The 25,891-nt window shown below is 36.1% G+C and overlaps 1 protein-coding gene across 5 annotated transcripts in view; it reads right to left on the bottom strand.

Moving 5' to 3' along the window:
* Positions 1-6,081: 6,081 nt before the first annotated feature.
* Bicd1 (BICD cargo adaptor 1) overlaps positions 6,082-25,891 on the bottom strand; it is a 182,225-nt gene continuing 162,415 nt past the window's right edge. For 3 of the 5 annotated variants that reach the window (XM_060384557.1, XM_060384556.1, XM_060384559.1), the window contains 2 exons: positions 18,219-18,294; positions 6,082-12,182 (listed from right to left, as the gene is read on the bottom strand). In XM_060384557.1, the coding sequence (XP_060240540.1) occupies positions 12,095-12,182; positions 18,219-18,294 (164 nt within the window). In that variant the 3' untranslated portion in view covers positions 6,082-12,094. Of the gene's footprint in view, positions 12,183-18,218; positions 18,305-25,891 lie in introns of all 5 variants that reach the window. The other 2 variants (XM_060384558.1, XM_060384561.1) reach the window with 2 other exon arrangements.

The following is a 25,891-nucleotide window of genomic DNA, read 5'->3' as shown; positions in this document are numbered from 1 at the left end:
TGAGACTTGATAGGCTAGGAACAGAGGGAAGGGGAGGAGGTCCTCCCCTATCAGTGGACTGGGGAAAGGGCATGGGAGGAGAAGAGAAGGGAGGGAGGGTGGGATTGGGAGGGAATGAAGGTGGGGGCTACAGCTGGAATATAAAGTGAATAAATTTTTTTAAGTTTTTTTCTTTATTAATAATGAAAAAATAAATTTTATAATTTTGGCTCAATAAACATTTTAAAAAATTCTTTATTAATTACACTTTATTCCCTTTGTATCCCCTCTGTGGTTTCCTCCCTCTTCCCGTCCCAATCCCTCCCTTTCTCCACCCTCTGCATGCATGCCCCTCTCCAAGTCCACTGAGAAGGGAGGTCTTCTTTTCCTTCCTTCTGATCCTAGTCAATTAGGTCTCATCAGGAGTGGCTGCATTGTCTTCTTCTGTGGCCTGGTAATGCTGCTTCCCCCTCAGGGAGAGGTAATTAAAGAGCAGGCCTATCAGTCCCTGTTCCTATTACAATGGAACCCATAAAGTGAATAAATTATAATAAATAAAAATTATATAAAAAATAGTTATATGAAAAAAAGAACAAAAGAATAAAAAAGAAGTCACATGCATAAGTGCAACTCACATTCTTTGGCTTAGATCCTGGTCACAAGACCAAGCCTAATGAAAAGTAAGCTGGGAAATTTAGTGTATAAGCACACAAAGCAAAGCAAATAGATTTTGGTGGGAAACCAGCCATTTTGACTGATGCAGCTAGACATCAGTGACATGAATGTGCTGTGATTTCCTCTCTGTCTTGGGCTAACCTCTGGAAAAGAGCAATTGAGTATTTCAAGGGTATCCTCTGCCTCGCTGAGCATGGAGCACAGCTGACAGAAGTCCTCCCAGGCCTTAGCAAGGCAGATTCCAGAGAAGGGAGGAAAAGGCTGGTTTAACATGATTTTTTTTATCTAATCTCATTCTTCAGAGGAATGAAGAAAAGGAACTGCAGAGGTGCTGTTCTAGGAAATTTTGTTTACTTAGAAATATGAAGAGAACAAAGCAAGTGCCTCATACCCAGGCCAGTGACTAAGCAATTGCCTGGAAGCTACCGTATGTCATCTTTTGACATACTCTTTCCTTCCAGACTATCTCATGTGTATCCATACCTTTAGATGGTAATACAACATCAAATATAGACAGCCTATTTAAATTACTAATAAAATAGTTCTTAATACATCTTTGAGATTTGTTTTTGAGACACAATCTTACTATGTAGCTCCAGCTGGCCTGGAACTTGAGATATAGGTGAGGCTATCCTCTAACTGAAGGAGGCCCACCTGCCTTTGCCTCCAAAGTGCTGTGTTTAGAGATGTGCACAACTGTAACCAGTGTTGTTGAGATTTAAAAAATGACTTAAGTCTTTTCACCTTATGTGCACGAGTGCTTTCCTCCATGTGTAAATGTCGTCCATGATATCAGAGGGGGCCGGGAAAATGGTTCTACATCTTCTAAAAGTGGAGATAGAGATGGGTGTGAGCTGCCATTTGGATGCTGAGAACTGAACCCATGTTCTCCATAAGAGCAGCAAATACTCTTAACCCCTAAGCCATACCTCCAGCCGCCAGTTTTGACATTTTAAATAGACTTTTAAGAATACTATTTCCTTTTATGTTTGTATTTTTGTTGTTGTTGTTTGATTTGAGACAGGGTCTTATGTAGCTCAGGATAACTGTGACATTCTGTTTCTCCTACTTCCACCTTCTAGGTGCTGGATTGCAGGGATAAGCCCATGCCCAACTTTAAGTACTATTTCAGCAACTTGGCCATATATTTACATATATGTATACATGCACATACATATACATATTTATATTTAGAATTGAAAGTCTTCAAGGAATAAAATATAAGAAATGGGCAGGTCCCTTGTAGACTGAGCATAAGTCAAATGGCTGCAGATGGTGGACACTCTGTCATCCATGGCCTGGAGCATGGAATGCTTCCCTGGTACAAGCAGTTTATGAAATGCACTGGACTCATTTGGGAGACTTTCGGATGCAGTTTTATTGTTCTCAGTAACTGCTCCTGGACAAGTAGTTTCAGCTCACAGGAGGTAGTGTGTTCCATGTCTCCTCTCCAGGGAATGACAATGTCTAGCCACAGTGTTTTCTCCTTCCACCTCAGTCACACAATTTTGGGCTCAAACAATGTCAAAAGAAAAGGAAGGCATGGTGGCATTGTTCTCTCCTCCCCTATCTGTTCACCCTCTTCTTGCTGTTGGTTTCAGTGTCTACCCCTTCTTCAGAATAAGTTCCCCTGGACAATTACTGTATTCAATGTGGCCACTGAGGACACAAACTGCTAGGCCTCCATCTGGGTACCTGATGCTGTGACATGGTGTTCACTCCCGTAGCACTTTGGTGGGTTTTTGATGACCCCTCCTAAGGTTTCTCGGACTGAGCTTCCCTCTTACAGAGACATAGGTGTTTAAAAAGATTGGTCTGTATAATTATCAAGGTTATTCTTTGAGACATAGTATTTTAGATATTAGTAATCTGGAGGAATCAGACCCTGACCCTGACCCCTAACCCTGACCCTGACCCTAACCCTAACCCTAACCCTAACCCTAACCCTAACCCCTAACCCTGGATATTTTAGTTTGGAACATGGTTGCTCTGACAAGAAATCACATCCAAGGACTTTCTAGGTCTTAGAGATCTGGCTGGAATACAATCATTCCTTTAATCCAGGAGTCAGAGGAAAGCTGATCTGAGTTCAAGGCCAACCTGGTATAGAGTAAACTTCAGATAAAGAAAAATTTAAGTCCATGTGTGGTGGGTACATGCCTTTAATACCAAACAATGAAGGTAAAGTTTGGAAGCACCCATTTTGAAAGTGATGTCTAATTGAGTGGCAGAAAAGGTAATTAATCAGAGAAAAACTTGACAGGATAGGATACTCCCAACTCTCATGAGAAGAGAATAGAAAGGGAAGCTTCTTAAGGGGCAATGCAGAGAGAGAAAAGAGTTTTACCAGTTACGTAATAGAGAAACTAGTTGCAGAGAGAGAAAACTCAGGTGAAGACCAAATAAGCCAGAGAATGAGAAGGAGCCAGGGTATTAAAGCAGATAGCTGGAGTTAGTTTAAGGCCAGCAGAGCAATTCAGGGGGTGATAGAGTTGCTAGATTGAGTAAGTCAGCTGAGAGAGGAGTTTGAGACAGAACAACTGATTTGAACCAGCCATCCCAGAGCTTAGTAAGAACAAGGGTGAGCTTATTAGCAGTAAACTTCAGAAGCTGAAAACATTCTAGGACTAGGTTAGATTGTATGGAGGCTAAAAACTTACAGGACTAGGCCTAAATTAGTAGGCAGAGGCAATAATCCTCTGAGATAACAATTGAAGCAGGCAAATAAAAGTTTCTTTTACAACTCATGAGATCACAGCACACACAGTGTAAATGTTTTTCCTTCCCTTTGTGATTTTATGGCGTAAACTCACTGATCTTCAGCTAATAGTTTAAGTCTAATTTCCTGTAACTTTAATAGTAACCTACAACTATAAAGAAGTTACAATACAAAAATATCAAGTTATTGAAATGTCTACTCTAGGCATAAGGTTATTATGTAATTCAAATGCTAATTTCTCTACCCCCTATATCTGGTTGCAAGCCTGGTTCTAAGAATATCCTGTTTCAATGTTGTATAAACTCTGCTCCCCAATTGTCCTCTGACATGCCAACAAAGCAGCTTACAGCCAGTCACTGAGCAGGGAAGAGAATAGGGCTGGACTTCCTGACAGCCAGGGGAGGTGGAGTTAGAGGAGGAAATAGGGGATTGAGGCATGGGAAAGGTCCAACAGAAGTTAGGAGGAGTTCAAGCAGAAAGGTACAAAGTGCAAGTATCTCTGGGATGTACACTTCCAGAAAACCAAATTAGCTTTGTGGGTTAGGAACAGAGTAATAACTATTCAGATCCTGTTCTGCAAAACAAAAACTCAAGTATTTGTATGATTATTGCATTAAGATAGAAACTAAGAGAAACAAACATAGTTTTGTAAAAAATAAGTGTAACTGATGAAGAGTTCGATAATCTTTTTAAATTTTCTATAATCTCAGTATACTATGGTACATGTATCAGAATTTAGAAACTTTTGAGTTGAAATGTTACAGCTGTGTAGAAAATGAAGCATTGCAAGCTGGAATCTTAAACGTTTTTGCTATAAGCAGGCTGGAGCTCAGGGAATTTACATGTCAGACCAAGTGCTTGATGTGCTACCATTATATTCGCCCAGAATATATCCTTCACCAAAACAAACTGAAAATTGGCATTGCAGTTACAAGTCATTATTTCAGCGTGCTCTGGGTACTCTCATACAGCTTCCTGGATTCAGAAGGATTTCTTGCTTGTTTTAATGCTTCGTTGTCACTGATGACCTGAAACTCTTAATCTTTTCACAAGGAGTTCCACATTTTCCACAGTCTCCCAAATGATGTTGACAGTCCTGCTGTGGGATGGGAAGCAGACTTCTGTGAGGATGTGTGTAGTCAGGCCCGTCTGACCTTTGCACTAACAGAGATGAGCTTATAAAATTATCTGTCTTGTACCCCCAACAAACATGGGTATTGAAAACTATCTTATTGTAATTTTTACAATCTGCTATTATGGTTGATTTACTTTATTTTTATATTGTCCTCTATAATTTAGTTCTATGATACATATTTACTTTTGACACTTAAACTTCTCCCAACATTTTCTCCAACATTTAATGTTGTGAATTAAATTCCTGAGATTCTGTTAGCCGTTCAAGTATGGTTGATTCATAAGCTCTTTAAGAAGCAATTCTTTCAGAGAAATTAATGCACATTTGAAGGCAGATTATAATATGATGTTAGAGATCTAGTCTTTTGACTCACCAGGAAATTATGATGAGAGTAAATACTCTTTAATTTAAATTCTTAGTGTCTGGTATTTATAAATAGGTGACATGAGGTTCTATTGAGTACTGTGAGAAAAGCTAGAGGGCACAGAGGCAAAGAACGCATTTCTTGGATGATAATCCCTGTAGCTTCTTCAGTGTAGCACCATGTGCAACACTAAATATTAATAAAAGTATATCCAAGTTCCAGCACATTTGGGATTTCCTAAGCAACTGGGATTGCTGGGTTACTCCATGTTACAAGATGTCTACAAAATTCAGAGGTAAATAAAGGAATTCTTTTTCTTTTTTCTTCTTGAGGCAAAGCCTTCCTGGCCTTAACTTATGAGCTCAAGTGATCTTTCCCATCCTCTGGCCTCCACCTCTCCAATAACTGTGACAGGGATGTGTCAATGTACCAGGACTAAATGAGACTACTGTTATGTTTCTGGAGGCTGTTTCCATTATTGAGCTTTAGGAATTTGACAAACTATTGGTGTTACTATATAAGAAAAGGCCAAGTGGCAAATAGATATGTAGGTCCAACCTCCTAAAATAAAAGCAAAAACACAATAGTTTTTAGAAGAGGAAGATATTTTTAAGAGATTTTATTTTTATTGTTTTCTGTGCCAAAGGTCAAGAGGCCACTTTAGCCAGGCCCATTAATTTGATCAGTTACAAGAAGGATTTCATTTTACTCATTAGCACTCCGTATAAACCCATACTTGCCTGCTTTCCCCCTTGTACCACTTTAAAATGAAACAGAATCAAACACATGATCCCAGAGCAGCTCGTCTACTAGCATTTATATTGTAGGAGATCCAGTAAAAGTTACTTCCCCCAGGTTTTCTGACTTAGCTCTTTCCTATGTAAAAGAAAAAAAGGTTTACCTCCAAATATTTCTCCTTTCATTAAAACAGTGTTTCCCATATCAATACATTTCTAATTGAATTCAGCTAAGTGTATCTTAGCTGAAATACCCTTTAAGGAAAGATTATGAGTAGAAAAAAAATGAAAATAAAGTTGATATATATCACTTAACAGGAGTATGCAGAAGTCTTAAGGCATTATTTTTTTAGTTTAAATAAGATCTTGGATACAAATATATATTATATACAGTTTCCTATACTTTTTATTGGTTGTAAAAATGAAAATGGCATACAGAAAAAAATCTAAACTAATAAAAATTCAGCACTGATGAAGTGAACAAAAGATAATCAGTTTATTTACTGGAAAAAGCTTTGGAATACAGGACGTTCAGTTGGCAAGATAAACCAAGATGATAATTATCAGCATCCAGTTATTTCCTTAGCAAGGGAGTTTTTTTCACAAATATTGAATGGACAAAATCAAGCATATGCCATAAGGATTCTCCTTTGAGAGATTCATTTGGGATTATCTACAATAAAAAAGTTTAAAAAACAACAAACAATAAACTTACAAGAACTTTACTTAAATGCATGTATCTTTGATAACGTATTTGATGTTGGATTTTTAAAATAATTAGTAAAAGAAAAGGCATTTCTTAAATTAGTATTTTAGTCATGTTTTCATGGTTATTATTATTAGATAGAAACACTTCACATGATTTAAATCCCAAAGGATAACAAAGGTAGGAATAACTGAACCATTACAAGAATAATCATACAGTGCAGGAATTAGGTCTGACCACACACAACACAAACTTTAACATGGGAAAGAAACACAACATCAGAATCATGTCTTCATATATGCATAGCCATGCAAATAAAGACACTAAATATATTACAAAAATGTCATAAAATATTTTCAAAAATTTGTTTAATTGACTCTAACAGTCAAACCATTGAGCTTAAAAGTTCTGTAACAATAACATTAAAAAGTATTTTCTCTGATTGCCACATAGTCATAGCTATGAACCTAATGATTCCTTCTGTTTCTTTATTACAAGATAAAGATTTGTCAGCACAGTGGTGTCATTTCTCTTATCTTCATAGTTTTCTGATATTTAAAATTATTTCTTTGGAGAGGCAGGTGATCTCTGTGAGTTCAAGGCCAGTCTAGTCAACAGAGTGAGTTCCAGGACAGCCAGGGCTATGCAGAAAAATCCTGTCTCAAACAAATAAACAAACAAACAAAACAAAATAAAAAAATTAAAGTAACTTTTTTGAAAGAAAAACATACATTCACACTAAGAGGCATCAAATTTAGTTCTTAATGGTCTCATCAGATAGTTATGATGACAGAGACTGATTGTAAATGGAAGTTAAAATAATAAATTCTCACCAAGTATTGTAAAGCAATTAAACTACAATCTCAGAAATTATGTGGCTCAGCAGGTCATTTATGCTTCAGTTCAGATGTGGCAGATTATTAAATAACTCCTGCTGAGAGGTATGAAAATATACTAGAGGGACAAAGCCATGCATTTCAGTATGGAAAAGACCTAGTACATGTAACAGCCTCCTTACATTCGTAATGGAGAACACAAGACAAGTAAGACTTCTATGTAACATCCATGTAAGGATATGGAAAAGCTTACATGATGTGAAATATTTTATGCAAACATCTTATACTCTTGCTTTACACTTTGAAGGTTAATTGTTTGCTCCTTCTCATAAACAGATTGTCATTCCTTAAATATCCCAAATAAAAGAACATATTTCATACCAATTATCTCACTAATTTATATCTTGAGTAATCAGATAAAAAAGATGTTTTACTTGAAATGTTTCAGGTATTAAAATTAAAAAAAAATCAGGCTACAATATATCAGGAACTATGGTAGTTAAAATGTCATTTAAATAAAGATGAATTTAATTTCAGACAACCCATCTTGGGTTATTTTTACAGAAAATAGAAGTGGTCACTCGTGAGTTAGGACACTGATTTGAAGTAAGTACTTAGTTTTCAGCATTGGCCAAGCTGCTTTCAGCATGACTGCAGTCTGGCAGCTTTCTACTTTATTGGAAAACTTGTAATTTTTGCATCCTTAATGCAAAGATTATTTTAAATCACTTTATTAAGAAACAGTTATAAACATTGTTGACTTTGCAAATTTATTTAGATGTACAGTATCAATTCATTTGTGACAACCTTGGATTGAATGAACAAGATTCTATTCAGAGAAACACATCAGTTTTGGTTTGTTTGCTTGTTTTGCAGTGCTGTGGATGCTTCTAGCGTCTCACACAGGTCCAGCAAGCACCCCACTGCTGAGCTACACCTTACTCCTGCCCACTGGATATCTTTGTAATAAAGACTGAATCTTTTGGCTGACTTAAACAATAAAATTGACATTAATCAGAGTAGGGAATACACTTGATTTATTCATATCATTATTTGTAATCTGTGCTTGGTTGTTGGAGAAGATTTTATTCAATATAGTATATCAGGGAACATCCACATACTTAGATAGTTTAATAGACCAACTGTTCATGCTTATTTAATAGAGAAGGACTTATCTGTACAAGAACTTGTTCTACAGGATGGATAAAGCAAATGTTAGAGACATTTGTGACATCCTTGGATTGAATGAACAAGATTCTATTTAAGGAAACACATCAAACATATCTTTGTAAGTAAATAAAATTTAAAAAGCACTTGTCTCCTCTAAAATATTGCATAGTTTCTATTTATGGACTTTTCTTGAGGATATTTGTTTTTTAGACTCTGACCCTGAAGCTTTTTTAAGTGAAGTTGCTACATTTCAGAGAACTTTAAAGAAATCCTTTAAAAATAATAAATACCTTAGAAAAATTAAGATTGTTATCCTAGTTCAAAAGTAAAAATATTCCATGACCAACCAAGAAAATTTTAATATATTTTAAATTTAAAACAAAAGATCATAAAATTGTGGGCTCTTAGAATAAATTGTAAATTGTCTATACTTAGAAGACTACCCTAAGATTACATTTTTAAAAACAAAGCCTTGTAACTATCCAAGGATTAATTTTCCACTTTTAAATATCCCTTTTCTATAAGTAATACTAACCCTTCTCCTTTAGTCTTACGGGATCTGTAGCTGCTCTCCGTCATTTGTTAAGTCCTTTTTCTGAACTTCATTATTGTATCTCTTCTCCCTTAGGCAAATATAAAGTATAATTTCCAAATGACTCTTCTCTTCATTCCTTAATAAATTTATATTTTTTGAAGTTTTCAAAATTCATGTTTTCTCCTCCATTTTTTAAAATTCTGATTTAGATATGGAAAATGTTTATACATCCAAAGTTTTATTCATGTTCCTAAGCACTTAGGCTAAAAGCAATTTATTGCTTCTTTTTATTTTACTATTATGTTTTAATGAAAATGCCTTCAATGAGAAGGCATTTCTGCATACTAATTCATCTATTCAGCTTTGTAATTGTGCTTTGATTAAAAAAAAAATAGGATCAGTAAGATAGCTCATCAGGTACAGAGGCCTGCCACTAGGCCTGATAATCTCCGGTCAGTCCCTGGGATCCGCATGGTTGTGGGAGAGAAGCAGCTCCTGCAGGGTTTTCTCTGACTTTACCACACATGCTGTGGATGTGTGGATGTGTGTGTGTGTGTGTGTGTGTGTGTGTGCGCGTGCGCGCGCGCGCGCATGCGCGCACGTGCGCATGCGCACGTAATGAAAATTTCACAATAGTTGGTTACTTTGCTAACTAATCTTGAACATTACTTCACATTTGTTTGAAATGTTTATAAATATTAGCATTTGCAGTACTTCTGTAGTTTATATTTTAATATCAAATGCACCTTCACACTCTTACTGAGAGTCATGCTTTTTGTCTCACCAGTTTTTCAAGTTTTACATCCTGACACTATTTTTACAAGTACTCACTTTTATCAGCACTCTAAATTTATTCATTGAAGGGTCTGTAAATAAATAAATATGGCTCAGTTTATACTATACTAAATGATGTTACCACATAAACACATGGTAGTCTCTTACTGCTTAGTGACTACCACCTACTTTTGTGCTGAAAATGGTCTCTATATCTTCTTGGCAAAATTCTGTTATAATTAATATTTTATAGAATTAATATTTCAAAACAAACATTTCCCACTCTATTCAAATAAACAATAAAAATAGTTTATAACAGACTTAGTGATAAATTGCATATTGGAAGAAATCAACTTTACACACAAACACAATGCAGCTATGTCAACAGTGGTACCCAGAGGAGAGATCCACTGTCAAGTTTCCAAACCAAACACACACCTTGTTCTGAGGTGCTTATTCCCTCACGTACTTATTCCCAACTTAGTGACTCTGACACTCCTTGGATTTCAAATCATTCTTATGAAAAGGTGGGGTGGGGGAGAACCAAGGAAGTTGTCTTTAACTGAACTCTAATAAAATTCGTACTGTCTCGCTAATATTCGCAACAGGCAGCTTTAACACTAATAAATGAGCAGAATGTATAGGAACAACAAAGCAATACAGACAGGGACAACTATGTGAGGCTTCTGATTGATTAGGACTTCCATCAGCATCTGTTTTGTGTGTTGCTGTACTTCAACCTGAATTCTTATTCTGGTGACTATTTCAACTATAACTCCAAGTTGCATAAGAAATGACACTTGAAAACATTATTCAGACAAAGAACACAAAATCTTTGGGTTGCTGTGGTAACCATGACTACTATTCAACAAGAACATAACAAACCAAAAAAGCTCCTGCAATGTGCTTTGTGACTAACAGCCGACCTTTGATGGACCACTCCATAAGTGTGCCTCCCCTTCCACTCCATAAGCTGGGTAGCTCTGAAATCTCCACTGTTGGTGTCCCACAGTGCTAATCATCTTTTCATTAACAGTAAGGACCAGTTTTGTTTTGAAAAGAAGATAAAGATATTGTTACATGAAAAAGTAAAACCTTTGTGGTTTTATGTAAGTTAAGGCTACCTGGCAAGGACAAGAAGTCAGGGTTGGGCACAATTATGTGGGCAGCACTTGAGAACTGAGGAGTCCAAGATAGATCTTACAGCTCAATTAGCTCTTGTCCTTGTTTTCTCAGTAATGCAAAAACTAAATTTTTCTATGAAATTCTATTGCCTAAAATAAAGTCATAAAATTATCCAGCAATATTTGTAAATTAAGTAGGATGTCTTATCTCAGTACAATATGACTGTAGGCACCTGAGTTTGTCAAAATGAGCTAAGGTTTATTATTTCTTTTTCTTTTGGCAAGGAAGATTTATTGTAAAAAAAACAAACAATGAAACATACACCTTCTACATAAATTAACTAGCCAAGGCTACCTTACAGCTATATATGTATAGATTTTTGCATTTATTGTGATCTCTTTTAGTGGGAAACCCATAGTTAAGAACCTAAATTTGGAAAAAGTTTTTAAAAACCTGTAGTCATTAAATAAGCACACCATTTCTTTCCATCAAATAATTTGACCTTCTTTAACATAACCACACACACACACAGACACACACACACACATACACACTTTTACACAAACACACAGGAGCAGCACCAATATATCTACTCAACTGCAATTTTAAAAAATTGAAGATACCCTCAAAACTTGATTAATTCAGTGAATCATAGCTTTGCCAATTCTTAGATTTACTTAATAACTGTCCAGTGAAATGCTCTAGTTAAAAAAGAAAACTAACAATTAATGAGTTACTGATTAGAAAATAACTGAATAAAGAATATGCATGTAGCAGCAAAACAGTTATTGTCAACATTCTGATGCACCTCATTTGTAATTTTCTGCAAAAAGAAGGGCCATAATCTGGCCAGTTTCAGATTTTAAACTAAATTAAAACTTTACTTAACTGAGCAAACTATGACTATTTAAAAATAAATGAATTCTGCTTACAGAAATTATCTTTATAAGCATAAAACATATAGCAAATAAAATATAAAATAAATACCAATGGAAAATATTGGAATCAACTTCTATAGTTGACTTTGGAGTATAGGGAAAGATGATTTTATAACATATCTATTTTACATTGTCTTGAATCTTTTATGCTATGGAGGTATCATTTCAGTTTCAAGTGAACTGTTGCCATTTGATTGCAGGTTATCTGTGACTCAGAGAAACCATAAATTGTTTGATCACATCGCAGTCTATGCATCATTTCATCCTTCTGAACTCTCCTCTTTGAAAATGATGGACTGTACATCTATTAGCCAAGAAGAAAACACCTGCTAGATCTTAGGCAGTGTCCTCAGCATCACTACAAAAACCTTCAGCCCAGATACTCATTCATGAGATGAAGACTAGGGGTAAGGAGGCTTGGTGAGACAATGGAGAGGAGCACACTGTGAGCTGGAATGTGGCTGCTCCTTAGGAAGGGCAATGTCCAAACTGAAAATGAGAGAGAAAGCAGTTAGCTAAAAGACATACTAGTAAACAACCAAGTACACTGTGATGGTCAGACAAATTATTGTCCCATATATTTAAACACATGAACAGAAATTTTGTGAAGAGAATAGTTTAAATCCAAAGCATGCCAAGAAAAAAATATAGCTTTTAAAGCAAGGCATAAGAAAGAGAGAGAGAGAGAGAGAGAGAGAGAGAGAGAGAGAGAGAGAGAGAGAGAGAAAGAAAGAAAGAAAGAAAGAAAGAAAGAAAGAAAGAAAGAAAGAAAGAAGAAAGAAATGAAACTTTGGAAACTGATACATGAACTTGTCCCCCAAGCCAAGTGTTCAGTTTTGCAGTCTCCAACTCTTGGATCTCTAGGTTGGTAGTAAAGTGACATTAGGTCAGTCCTTTTGAAACTTAAATATGGGTACAAGTCACTGAAAGATCTTGGTAAAGGAGACTTTAACTTAGCAGGGCCAGGAAAGAACTCTTCGAGTCTGCATTTGTGATGTGCTTGCTGTGGTTCAGATAGTGCTGGCCAAAGGACCAATACTTTGGAGTTTAGAAGAGTCTAGAGTTTACTAGTAGCAACTCAAGAAGATAATTCATTTGATTCTGAATGTCTAATGGCTCCTCAAAGAACCTGATAACTTTTATGACATTTTACATTTGTTAAGTAAATGATGTGGCTTTCTAACCAACATCTGAGAGCCTCCTATTGTAATGAACCTGGTCTCAGACTATTCAATGTCTTGATGAAAAATCTTGATGAATACAGTAGTAAAGCTATGAAACATGTTTGGGTTTTTAGTCTTTAAAATGTGACTAGCAACAGGGAAAGGACAGCATGGGGATTTTTTTTAATTGGAAAACATGATCTACTTCCCCATATATTGTGAATTTTAATATCACATAATTCACTTCAGTAAGGAGTTTTTGCTATACTACTTAAAGTTATTATTTATTAATTTAAATAGTTTTTAAAGTATCAATCTATCATTAATAGATTAAAATTTTATATTTAACAAATACTTCTGAAGTTTTGGTACAGAAATCATCAACCAGATCCATCTGTTGAACATTACTATAAAATCATAATTATGTAACTATTTGCTAAACATTACTTCTTGAGCTCTTTGAGCCATTGTAAATTTAACTTAAAAGGAAACTGCTGTTCTATACTGATGAATGTTGTATTTTTTCTACTTTTTTTTTCTTTTTGGTGATGCTTGGAATGGAACCCAAGATTTCATACAGTTTGGTCAAGCAGTCTGTGACTAAACCCAACCCATGTGTTTAAAATGTAGCAAATACAAAATGGTTGAACAAACCAAGAAGACAGTGTATGGTTTAATCAGTTAATGATAAAAGGAAAAAACAATGTGGGTGAGATTTTCCTTGACTTTCCCAATAGTTTGTGGTTAAGAAAGTAACAGATTAACAACATTATCAAGACTTTCCTCAGACCTTATGGTTTCTTTCTGTAAATCTTTGTAAGTTAGAAATAATTTCTTTCTATGGAATTAAATATATAATATAGCACAAGTTCTATCAAGCAGTATTATGATAGTCATGTTATGCAAGAAGACCTTGTATGATACAGTACTCTTCTTCCTGGAGTGTTTTGCATGGCTAGCTGAAGAATATGGCAATAGTTTAAGCAGGAGTTACAGTTTAGTTGACCCAACATCTTAATGTATCATTCAAAATGACTTAAAATTGTTTTCATTATTTAAATTTTCTTAAAAAGTTAAATATTTTATACCACAGTATCAATATTTTCAGTTTGCATAAAATACAGTACTATCACACTAACCTAAAAGAAACATATTCTTGACTGGTAGGTAAATGAATTGTTTTTAACATAAACATTTGACATATTATTACTTAGAAAATAACATAAATTCAGCTTTCATTTTGATTGATAAATATCTTTAGAAGGCTACTTATTATTCAAACTTTACCACAAACAAGTTAACTTTTCACTGAAAGAGAAATCTTAATAATTCATTATTAAGGTTTTTCAGGTATTAAGCTGGGTATATCTTCAGGAATTTTGTTATATCTTCAAAAAGCTTTTTTCCCCTTTGTCTTCTTCAGATAAACACAATTAGTAGATGTAAAGATGATAAATATTAAATATTTTTATATATTTGAATATTATGTCCAAGGCTACATCATTTCCTATTAAATAATTATGTCTACAAATTTTCAATAACTTAGAATAGAATCAACCTGCAAAAAGTCCAAAAATTTGGATTATATTTATTGAACCATGACATACTGTGCCCTTACATTATATTTCAATATTATTTTGTGGCATTTTCCATTTTCATGCCTTGTACATGACTTGTATAGATGTGGATGAGACTCCAAATAAGAACTTTAATTACTTTAATTAGTTCCAAAAAACTAAGTATACAGATGTTGGGCATGGTGGTACATACCTACAACTAAAGCTATTTGGAAGGCTGAGGCAGGAGATCACTTGAAGCCCCAGCATTCAAGGAATTCATGATAAGCCTAAACAACATAAGTGAGACTACATTTCAAAAAACAACAAAACTGTATGTGGAAAGGCTCTACATTTTAAATATAAGAACACTGTTTGTTAAGAAATCATACACCTTAGAAGTTATGTGAGTAGACACGTGTACAGCCCTGAATTTGATTCCCAGCACTAAAATAAAAGTTTTAAAATTATGTAAGTATATACATATAAACTGGAGGGAAGTAAACTTTTTTTTTCATAATGAGAAACCCAGTGAACACCTGATCTGAAATCATTAAAGATTTCTAGATAATGTTCTCATGTTTCACTGAATTGAAGGAAACTGAGTCAATATAAGTTTAAAAAATTCTTTAACAACTGTAGGTAAAATGATTGTTTCATTATCTGAGGTGCAGCTATGCTCCATGGTGGACAGGGCATGGGGGTTAGCTCACTTGGCTCAATTGTGGTCAAAGTTTGTGGCCTTTGACAGTTGTTTCATCTGCCTAAGCCTGGATTCCCTCACTTAGAAGACTAGAATAGCAGCTGCTCAGTCTACGAGGAATCACAAACGACCAACACAGGTAAGGAACTTACCCTTGCCTAGCACCCAGAGTAAGCTCTGTTGGTTGTGTATTGCGTTTCTTGCCCAGAAGTAGTAAGAGGGCAGGGCAGGACTGACTCAGATCCTCTTTCAGCAGAAGCCAGCCAGGATCCAAGCTACCCTGAGGAGGAGTACTTTCAAATCTCTACATGTTAATCATTTTTCTTGTGAGGAAGAGAAGTCTTCTTTAGATATGCTACATCTATTTAGATAGTAACTAGGAGTATCTGTAATTTATTAAATTGCTTTTCTTTCAAGTAAATCACACCCAAGGAGACAGGAAGCACCTAAATTCAGTAACCTCAGAAGAGAAGGAATATGTTTGCATGGATATCCATAAAGCAGTAGTATTCCAACTCTGCCCAAGCAAACTGTGGTCACAAAATAAACAAGATTTTGGTCAGGGATGGGAGTGTACAGAAGTGTTAGTGCTTACAGCAGACAGGGCAAACATGCCAGGCCCTTCATCACTGAATTCTTCCAATGTCTGTTTTCCTCATTACTTTATAAGTAAACAAACAAACAAACAAACAAAAAAACATAGCCAGCAGAGGCAGCTTTCCAAAATTACACATGTAGAGATGTAAGAGATAGGATTACAAGCCAAAAGCCCAACTCTAGAGTTCAGTCACTCACTGATGTAGTTAGCATTTATGGAACATATGTGCTGTGTTGACACTACTCCTGTTTCCTAGAAGAGGGAGGCTGCTTTACAGAGTCTAAACTGTGGGTTTGGACCCCAGTTTCCCAATCACTATGCTCTAGAACCCCTCTCAAATCAACTTCAACATTCATACTAATATTCAGTTACTTATATAATTGAAATTATCCAGAACTAGCTTCTGTTACAAAGGCCATCAATATATTAGTAAAGAATTTTTCTGAGGAGCTGGAGAGATGGTTCAGTAATTGAAAGCAGATATTATTCTTGCAGAGGACCTGGGTTCGACTCCCAGTACCTATATGGTGCATAACCACCATCTGCACTCTACTTCCAGGAGATCCAACACCTTCTTCTAGCCTCCCCAAGTGCCAAGCATGTATGTCGTGCACGTACATTATATACAAGCAAGACATTCACGCATAAAAGAAAATAAATCATTCTTTTAAAAATAGAGAACATTTTCGAGATAAATGTCCTCTTGGTGGAAGTGGTATGTTCAGCTTTCTAAGAGCCATTAATCCGAAGACACTGTCTACTGACTAATTAACAATGTACTTTGGTAGCTGGGGATGCAGCTTAGTAGTAGACCCCTTGGCCTAGCTTATGAGAGAGCATAGGTTCAACCTACAACACTGGGGGCAGCATTACACTTACATAGGCAATAGATCACATCACATACTAGCTTTGAATGTATTTATTCTGTCTTAGTGGCTACCCAGCTAAGGCATGACCACATACAGTCTGCTGCTGACAGCTACTCATCTCAGACATATATATGGACCTATGTTTGTGCTGGTCTTTTCTTGATACAAGCTTTTCTTTGATAGGAGAACAGGAGATACATTAATGTATATTAATAAGCAAAGCTCATATCCAGACTCCACATGCTTGGTACCAAGAAACCAGATAATTAACAATGAAAAACACTATGGAGATGAGCAGCACTACAGATGCTTCTAGGCTGTGGGGAGTCATTCAGGACAGGAGTAACTAGTAACTGTTTTGGAGTGCTTTAAACTGGAATATGACTTGTCAGCAAACTCTCCAGTTTAGTCACTAGTCTAGGGAGTTTTAAACATGCTTTAAAACACTTCATTTCAGATAAAGAGAAAATAATCACTGCACATATTCTTTATTATCACTATTATTTACAATTTATTTACTTTGCATCCCAGTCACATCCCCTCCCTCATCTCCTCCCAGTCCCACTCTTCCTCCCTCTTCCTCCCCTATCCCTCCCCTAGTCCACTGACAGAGGAAGTCCTCCTCCCCTACTATCTGACCCTAGCCTATCAGGTCCCATCAGAACTGCCTGGATCCTCCACCTCTGTGTCTGGCTAGGTCGCCCCACCAGGGAAAAGTGATCAAGGAGCAGGCAACCAAGTTCATGTCAGAAACTGTCTCTTCTCCCCTTACTAGGGAACCCACATGGAGACTAAGCTGTCTATGGGCTACATCTGAGCAGGGGGTCTAGGTCCTCTCTATGCATGGTCTTTGGTTAATGCATCAGTCTCTGCAGTCCCCCCCAGGGACCATCTATTTTGTTGGTGGTGGTGGTGGTGGTCTTCTTGTGGGGCTCCTGTACCTTCTAGATCTTTTTATCTCCCCCTTCTTCCATTTGGAATTCAGATTTGAATTTTTCTTCTTCTTTTTCCTCCCTTTTAAAAAATAGCTTTGGAGACAGTTATTCTGTATCAAACTCACTGTCCTTCAGTTGCTGTCCTTCAACTCACTATATAACTAATGGTAGTCTCAAACAAATCTCTTACCACAGCCTCCAGAATGTTGGGATTACAGGTATGTATTATCACAAATGGCCTTCTACATCTTTTCAATTCATTTATAACAATGGGACTGAGCACACATAAAATGGAAACCATATTTATAATGGTGTCCTAGAATCGGCATTAGATATCTGTTTCCATATATTTTTCCTGTTTGTTTGCCTGAAATATACTTGAAGGACAAAAAGATAAAACAAAAGTAGGTCAAATAACTTATCAAGTACAGAGATTGGAGGCAATGAAACACAAATACCCAAGTATTTGCTCATGAGGGTGAAATGAAGCAGCCTTTATTTTACTAGCTAGTGGTTGATGACATAGTACTAACTTTTGTGCATGCTCATAGGGAATATGAACTTCAAGTAACAAGGGTGTACTCATGTAGCCAATTCATGAAAAAAACATGCAATAACATATAAAGATGCACAGATGGTTATGATCTTGGGAGGGGAGCTGACATGCAGCTGGTGGGAGAAGGGAGGGCCTGTGAATTTACCTGACAGTTGGGTAGTCTTGCCTCCCAGCTAGTTGTGAGCACTGTGGCGGTACGGAGGCAGCAGGCTGCTGACAATCTACAAGAAACTAATAAATTAGACATGTATACAAAGAGACACAACGGTGTTAGCAGTGGTAACTAAATCAGCTGCCCAAGATTTAGTGAGGAATGTGTATTCACTCAGAAATATCTAGATTAAATGTGGGGGTGTGTGTGTTTTCCTTGACTAATGCCAATAGAAAAGACAGAATTTTTCTTAATTAAATAAAGTTAGTAGCAAGATTTTTTTTAAAAGTACATTATGTCCTATGGCCATTCATATTTGGTGTTTTGATGCCTCTAAAATCAGTCTATTAATATAAAAAACTTCACCTTCTGAACTTTAACATGATACTGATTACTTAATTAGCACATAGATACACTGTTATAAAATGAAATATGTTCAGGTAATAGATTTTTAAATTCCGGGCATATAGTCATATTGTCAATTCATAGATATTTTGAGAAAGCCAAACTATACCTTATTAACAGGATATTAAACAAGAAAATTATATTTACAGTTTACTGAAAATTGATTGCATGTGTTGAAAATAATTGTAAGCAGAGATCTTAGATGGCTCATTGAATAATAAATTTTTAGTAACATGGACTGATGAATGACACAGCCTAATTCGTGTAACTCCATTTTGTTTTCATTATTTCAGACTCACACATTATACCTTACACTAGATCAACTAAATTTTATAACTTCTCAGTGTGTTAGTCATCAACTCCAAGAAAATAAGTATCTAAACCATCAAAAATTAGTCTGGCACTGGGTTTACAATGTTAGAAACATGCTAGAGGCTAGTTGGAAATGCATACATATTATTTTTGCAACAAAATTTGAAAAAAGTAAAAATGAGAGTTGGACTTGAAAATTATTCTTGAAGCATTTTCTTTGGTGAACAGTTAAGACATAAAAATATTAAAGTCAAGACATCTCAAATTCTGGATTAAAGCTTGAGGTAAAACTCTCTTGACAAATTTAAACAACTACTGAATTTTTTTTTGTATGTTTTTATTTTTGTGTTTTCAAGATAGGGTTTCTCTGTGTAGCCTTGGCTGTTCTGGACTCACTTTGTAGACCAGGCTGGCCTCAAACTCACAGAGATTGTCTGCCTCAGCCCCCCTGAGTGCTGGGATTACAGGCCTGCACCACTGCGTCTGGCTCAACTACTGAATTTTAACTAGGTCACCAGACATGCAATTTTTAAGTTAACCAGGTGCATGCTACATTCTTTATGTAAGGACAATAGATGGAAAAATGACTTGGACATGTACTCTGTAATCTTTATGCTTTCTATTGTCAGCAGGGATAAACAAAACACTTCTAAGGCAGAACTTAGTCTTTATTGAACAGCAACCCTTAGAATCAATTGGAGTATCAAAATTCTTATTTTTTAAATCTTCTGTATGTCAGAAATAATTTCTCTGCCAATGAAGTCATAAGTTATCATGCATTGAAAATACCTTTTCTGATAATATTTAGAAAGTGGTATTAAGACCACAATGCACTTCCTTAATAAGCTGCCTGATTTGGTAGCTCTTTACATTTATAATGAACATTATGTTCTCTTTCCTTTTAGTATGTATTTTTAATTTTATGTGTATGTTTGCCTACATGTATGTATATGTACTATGTGTGTGCTTGGTACCCATAGAGGTCAGAAGGGGGTGTCAGTCCCCCTGGAACTAAAGTTACAGACAGTTGTGAACCATGTGGATAGAACTGATTTTAGGTCTTCTTCAAAAGCAACAAATTAAGAAACCACTGAGCCTTCTCTCCAGTCCTATATCCTCTTTTGAAAATAAATCACTTTGCTGGGCATAGTGATATATGTCTAATCCCAGCACTTGAGAGGCAGAAGGCAGATCTTCCAGGCCAGCCAAGGCTGTATAATGAAACTGTCTAAAAATAAATAAAAGAAGTATAAATATCACCGCTGGTTGTTGTTAATATTTTAAATTTATAACCCTTTAACTAAATGCTGTTGTTGAGAGAAAAAACAGATGCCAAATGTATTAAACATAATGTGTTGATATGAATAAAAGCTGCATTGCTCTGATTCTTTTGTCTCTAAAATCTCTCCTCTTGGGACACACCTCTAGTCATGTCCACCTTGAGCCAACCTGAACCACAATATTTTAGCATATACTTGCAAAGTAAAGCAGGTGTGCTGAGAGACAGTAAAGGCCTCTCTCCAGCTTCAGTTTCTGATCTCTGAGCTCTGACTATGATCTTCTAGACCAGATAGACTCTTGAGGCAACTGTAGCTGAATCTCTCTCTCTCTCTCTCTCTCTCTCTCTCTCTCTCTCTCTCTCTCTCTTTCTCTCTCTCTTGGCTTTAAACATTTTTTAATTTTTTTTCTTTATTATTATTATTGATTACAATTTATTTACTTTGTGTCCTGGCTGTAGCCCCTCCCTCTTCTCCTCTGAGTCCCACCCTCCTTCCCTCTTTACATGCTGTGTTCCTCCCCTAGTCCACTGATAGAAAAGGTATTCCTCCCCTATTATCTGACGCCAGCCTATCAGGACTGGCTGGATCCTCTTTCTCTATGCCCTAGTTGGGCCACCTCACCAGAAGTAGGTGATCAAGGAGCAGGCAACCAAGTTCATGTCAGAAATTGTCTCTTCTCCCCTTACTAGGGAACCCACATGGAGACTGAGCTGCCAATGGGCTACATCTGAGTAGAAGGTCTAGGTCCTCTCCATGCATGGTCCTTGGTTGATTCATCAGTCTCTGCAGGATGCCCTGAGCCCAGATTTTTTTTGGCTCTGTTGGGCTCCTTGTAGAGCTCCTATCCCCTCTAGGTCTTTCTATCTCCCCCTTCTTCCATAAGACTTCCTACACTCTGCCCAAAGTTTAGCTATGAGTCCCAGCATCTTCTTCAACACCCTAATGGGTAGAGTCTTTCAGAGGCCTCCTGTGGAAGACTCCTGTTCTGTTCCCTGTCTTCTCCTACTTCGGATGTCTATCCTATTTGCCCTTCTAAATGAGGATTAAGCCTCTTGCCTAGGGTCCTCCTTATTGTTTAGCTTCTTTACGACTATAGATTTTAGTATGTTTATCCTATATTATATGGCTAATGTCCACTTATAAGTGAGTATATACTATGTGTGTCTTTCTGCTCCTGGGTTACCTCTCTCAGGATGATCTTTCCTAGTTCCATCCATTTGCCTACAGATTTCATGATTTCCTTGTTTTTAATTGCTGAGTAGTATTCCATTGTGTAAATGTACCACAGTTTCTTTATCCATTCTTCAACTGAGGGACATCTAGGTTGATTCCAGATTCTGGCTATTATGAATAAAGCTGCTATTAACATAGCTGAGCAAATGTCCTTGTTGAATGGTTGAACATCTTTTGGATATATGCCCAGGAGTGGTATAGCTGGATCTTGACACAGTTGGTGCTGTCATTTTTAAACCAAGATAGTCTCAATTATTCAAAATCAAATCACTAACTTTATGTTGGAGATTGTTTAGACAACAGGAACAAAAACACAAAGAAGATAAAATGTCTGCTTGATTGAGAAAGACAGACACATTAAGTGAGCACGTACACTAACATGCCACGGAGATGGTGATGAGGAGAAAGATGCTATAGCATCTGGAACTTATTCATTGCTTACCATGTGTCAGGCACTGTATTATCTGGCTACTCTTACATTTCTATCAGCTACCTCTAGAAAGTATTAGGTTATATACTAAAAGAATATTGTCATACAGTTGAGATGCTGATTTGAAGAGAATCAAATACATCAAAAGCACAAAACAAGATGCAGCATCTAAGAACAGGGATGATTTTGAGTTTCCAGTTTTGGTTTGGTTTGGTTGGTAGGTTGGTTGGTTGGTTGGTTTGGTGGCTGGAAGCAACAGATTTCACTGCCATGGAGGAAGAGATCTTGCTTTACAGCTTTCCCTCAGGATTTTATTACTTTTAACCTTTTTGATGCCATTTAGAAATTCATCAGTTTCCTAAAAACTAATGCCTTAGAGAGTGTAGAAACCCAGTGATGGCTACATGGGATAGCCCTGAGTGGAATTAGTTAGGACATTAGTTTTGATTCTTCCCTCAGCCCACATGACACTAGTGTGTATGTGATTTGGGATTTTATGAGTAAATCTGAGCTGTGGGGCATAGAGCCTGCCAGGATGCAGCTTTAGGAGAAAGTATCATAACCAGATACTTTGTGAAAAGTACAAAGTAGTTCTCAGTGGCTCACAAGTCTCCTATAGCATGGCTCTTTATAGCCTGCTTTCCAAGTGGAAGATCTAATGCAGCTCTGGCTCTTCCATACATATCCCCTTCTCTCAGCACCAGGAATTACATCCAGTACTGCTCAAGTTTCCATGATAACTATCAGAGTCCTCTGAGTTTCCTTAATAATAAATAATCCAAGCTCTTCCTATGAGACATGGTGGCAACTTCTCTCATTCGCCTCTTATGAACCTCCCCTTCCCTACTCTAGAGGACATGGTCTAGTATGGGGACCCTGAGGTGTTTGTAAATGAAATCATATGTAGTCAGGTATGACTATAGAAAAGTAACACAGCAGACCCCTCTCATCAGAATATCAAAATTCTATGAAAATATCAAAATCTGTATCACATTTAAAGCAACCACATTCTACTACTATTTCATACCAATCTTTCTTTGATGGTGCTAACAAGTCATGTTTCTTCTACCCTGTACTTATGGATATATGTTTATGATGCCAATAATAATGGTATACTTATTTATATATGTGTATATCCATTATTAATGTGGTTGTTAATAAAACTAAGTATATATATGTTTATTACAATGAAATAGTTTATGTAATTTATTTGTGGTTTGGAGGCTGAACCTAGGGTCTTGTGCATGCATTCTACCTTTGAGTTACAACTCTGGCTCTTACTTTTTTATGTTTTATGTTAATTCCTAATGTACTTCACATTTTGTATTCTATATTAGCCCCTCTCCTATTTTTATGTATCAAGTCAAAATGTGGTAATTTGACTTTGATATCTTCATTTCAAATTGGCAACAATAGGGCTAGGTAGATAAATTTTGATGGATGATTTTGACCCTTTACAACCAGTTATGAATGCAAAAAAATTGTATGACTAATTCTCTATTTGCCTTAAAAATTTTCAAACAGCTGTTTGTTTGTCAAGATCCAGACATGGTTCAGTGCATGAAAATGAAGCTTAGTCTAGCAGAATGAACTGGCTTTTAGCAATCACTACTGTATACTGAGCAGATGAACCCATCCATTTCCTGAAATTTGCAGAAGATCAGGCTCAAGTTGTGGAAACAAGTTTAGAAAAACTTGTTTCCTCTATATAAAAACTGTCTTTCCAAATTCTCTCTGACAGATTTAGGTATATATCCTATTGCTTTCACATTTTCTTTCTCTCTGGGCACCTCCCTATTTATGTTGCAAATGCCCATGGCTTTTTTATATCTTTCCTTCAGCAATGAAAATTAAAAGGAAAATTATAGGTTCCCTTCCCTTCACTGCTCTTCTTATTCCTTTCAAGAAAGTAACCTATCTGTGGCCCAACTGGTGTCAAACTCATGATCAATCTGTCTCAGCCTCCTGAGTATGGGGATTATAGCTGCTGCCTCTACATCTGGCTTGTCTTTTTATATTTTGAAAATAGCAACTCATGTTCTCAAAATTAGGCATGAAAAAAATAGGCAAGAGAAATGGAAGTTCATTATTCAAAGAGCATACATACATTTTGATAAGATTCTTTGTCATTATCTTTGTTAAATTTGTATACTATTTTAAGATGGTTTTAATAATAACTAATAAATACATCTGAACAATAGAATGACATTGTTGCAATTTCCAAAAGATGTAACTTTGTACCAAAGATAATACGAACTTTCAGTGAATAGTCAATATTCAATAACAGATGACTAAATAACAGTATAAAAACAAGAATATTTATCTATGAGAGCTATTCGATAAAAAGTTGATAGTTATGTATTATTTTGATACTCCACAGTCAATGATCAAAGCATAGAGACAACCTCTTTTAAATCTGTATATAAAGGAAAACAGAGTCTTTGATGTGTGCTCTAAAGTGTCCCTCTTTTTTTTTTCCCTCCAAACCTGAACCTGATTTTGATAGACAATAAAAAAGAAACCCACAGGATGAAAGTAAAAAAAAAAAACACAAAAAAAAAAAGAACAAGAAAGATGAAACATAATGGTGACTTGCAATGTTCAGAAAGTGCTCTGCAAACACAAACTAAACACTGTTCATACAAGGATCTGTGAGCCTTATAAAAAGTCAATCAGATAGATTTTATTTCTCTTTATTTTACTTTTAAAACAGGGTCTCATGTTGGTTTTAAGCTGGTACCTGCCTCTGCCTCCCAAGTAACATGATTATAAGTATGTACCACCACATTCAGATAGATTTAATTTAATTCTATTTAGCATAAGGAAATGAAGCTTGGAAAGAAGAGGAGTTTATGCTGGTCACTTTTTGTGTGGCTTTTACAGAGAACATTTTTTTTTTTTTATGCTCAGAGGACTAAGGATCAAAGAGTTAAGGGACTTTCTTAGAGTCTGTTAGCGTTTCTATTGCTATGATAAAAGACAATGATCAAGAGCATCTTGGGAAGGAAAGGGTTTATTTCATCTTATATCTTATAATCCATCAGGAGCCAATGCAGAAGCAATGTAGGAGTGGCTTACTGGCTTATGGCTTGCTTATTCAGTCTGCTTTATTAAATAACTCCAGGACCACCTACCCATGGGTGGCATCACACACCATGGGATAGGCCCTCCCATATAAATCACTAATTAAGAAAATGTCACAAAGCTTGTCTAGACCAATCTGTTGGGAGCAATTTATCCATTAAGATTCTGTCTTCCCAAATGACTCTAACCTGTGTCAAGTTCACATAAAACTAGTCAGCACAGGACCCAAGTAAGTGACAGAGTTAGAACTTAAGCCCAAGTTTCTGACTGTTCTATACATGTTATTTCATTATAATGTCCATGAAGCCTGATAGGACCTGAATCATGTTCTCCTAAAGTTAATCCTTAACCCAGCCCCTCTGAATAGGGTTGTATTTAGAAATGATACCTTCAGAGGGATGGATAGGTTTAAATGATGCTATTGGGTTTGGCCCAGCTCCTCTTTGATGCATATCCTTGTGCTGGGAAGAGGTCAGAGAGACACAAGAATGTATATAACTCAGAGGAATGACCAAATGAGGATCCAGTGAGAGGGTATCTATTTGCAAACCAAGAAGGAAAGCTTCAGGAGATGCCAGTAGGTTCCTTGACCTTGAATTTGAGGTTTTGGTTTTTGGTTTTTTTTGTTTGTTTGTGTGTGAAAATAAATACAATTTCTTGTTTAATTGCTTGGTCTGTGGTATCTTGTAACCACAGTGAAAAACAAACAAACAAACAAACAAACCTAAAACAGAACCTTTGATACATGTTCTAAAGTAGATGCAATAGTAACACCTACTTTCTGTCAAGAGTACTTCTTCAGTCCAATAAAACCCCAAATATTCTCAAATTTCTCTACCTTTAAAGTTCTTCAAGGATAGAAGTAAATAAATATATTTTAAGTCAAAAAAACTCAAATCCCAACAATACATACAAAAGAACAT

This window comes from Meriones unguiculatus, chromosome 5 (genome assembly GCF_030254825.1).
Source record: "Meriones unguiculatus strain TT.TT164.6M chromosome 5, Bangor_MerUng_6.1, whole genome shotgun sequence".
NCBI lineage: Eukaryota > Metazoa > Chordata > Mammalia > Rodentia > Muridae > Meriones > Meriones unguiculatus.
The sequence above is the reverse complement of the archived record's forward strand: the minus strand, read 5'-3'. Positions and strand labels throughout refer to the sequence as shown.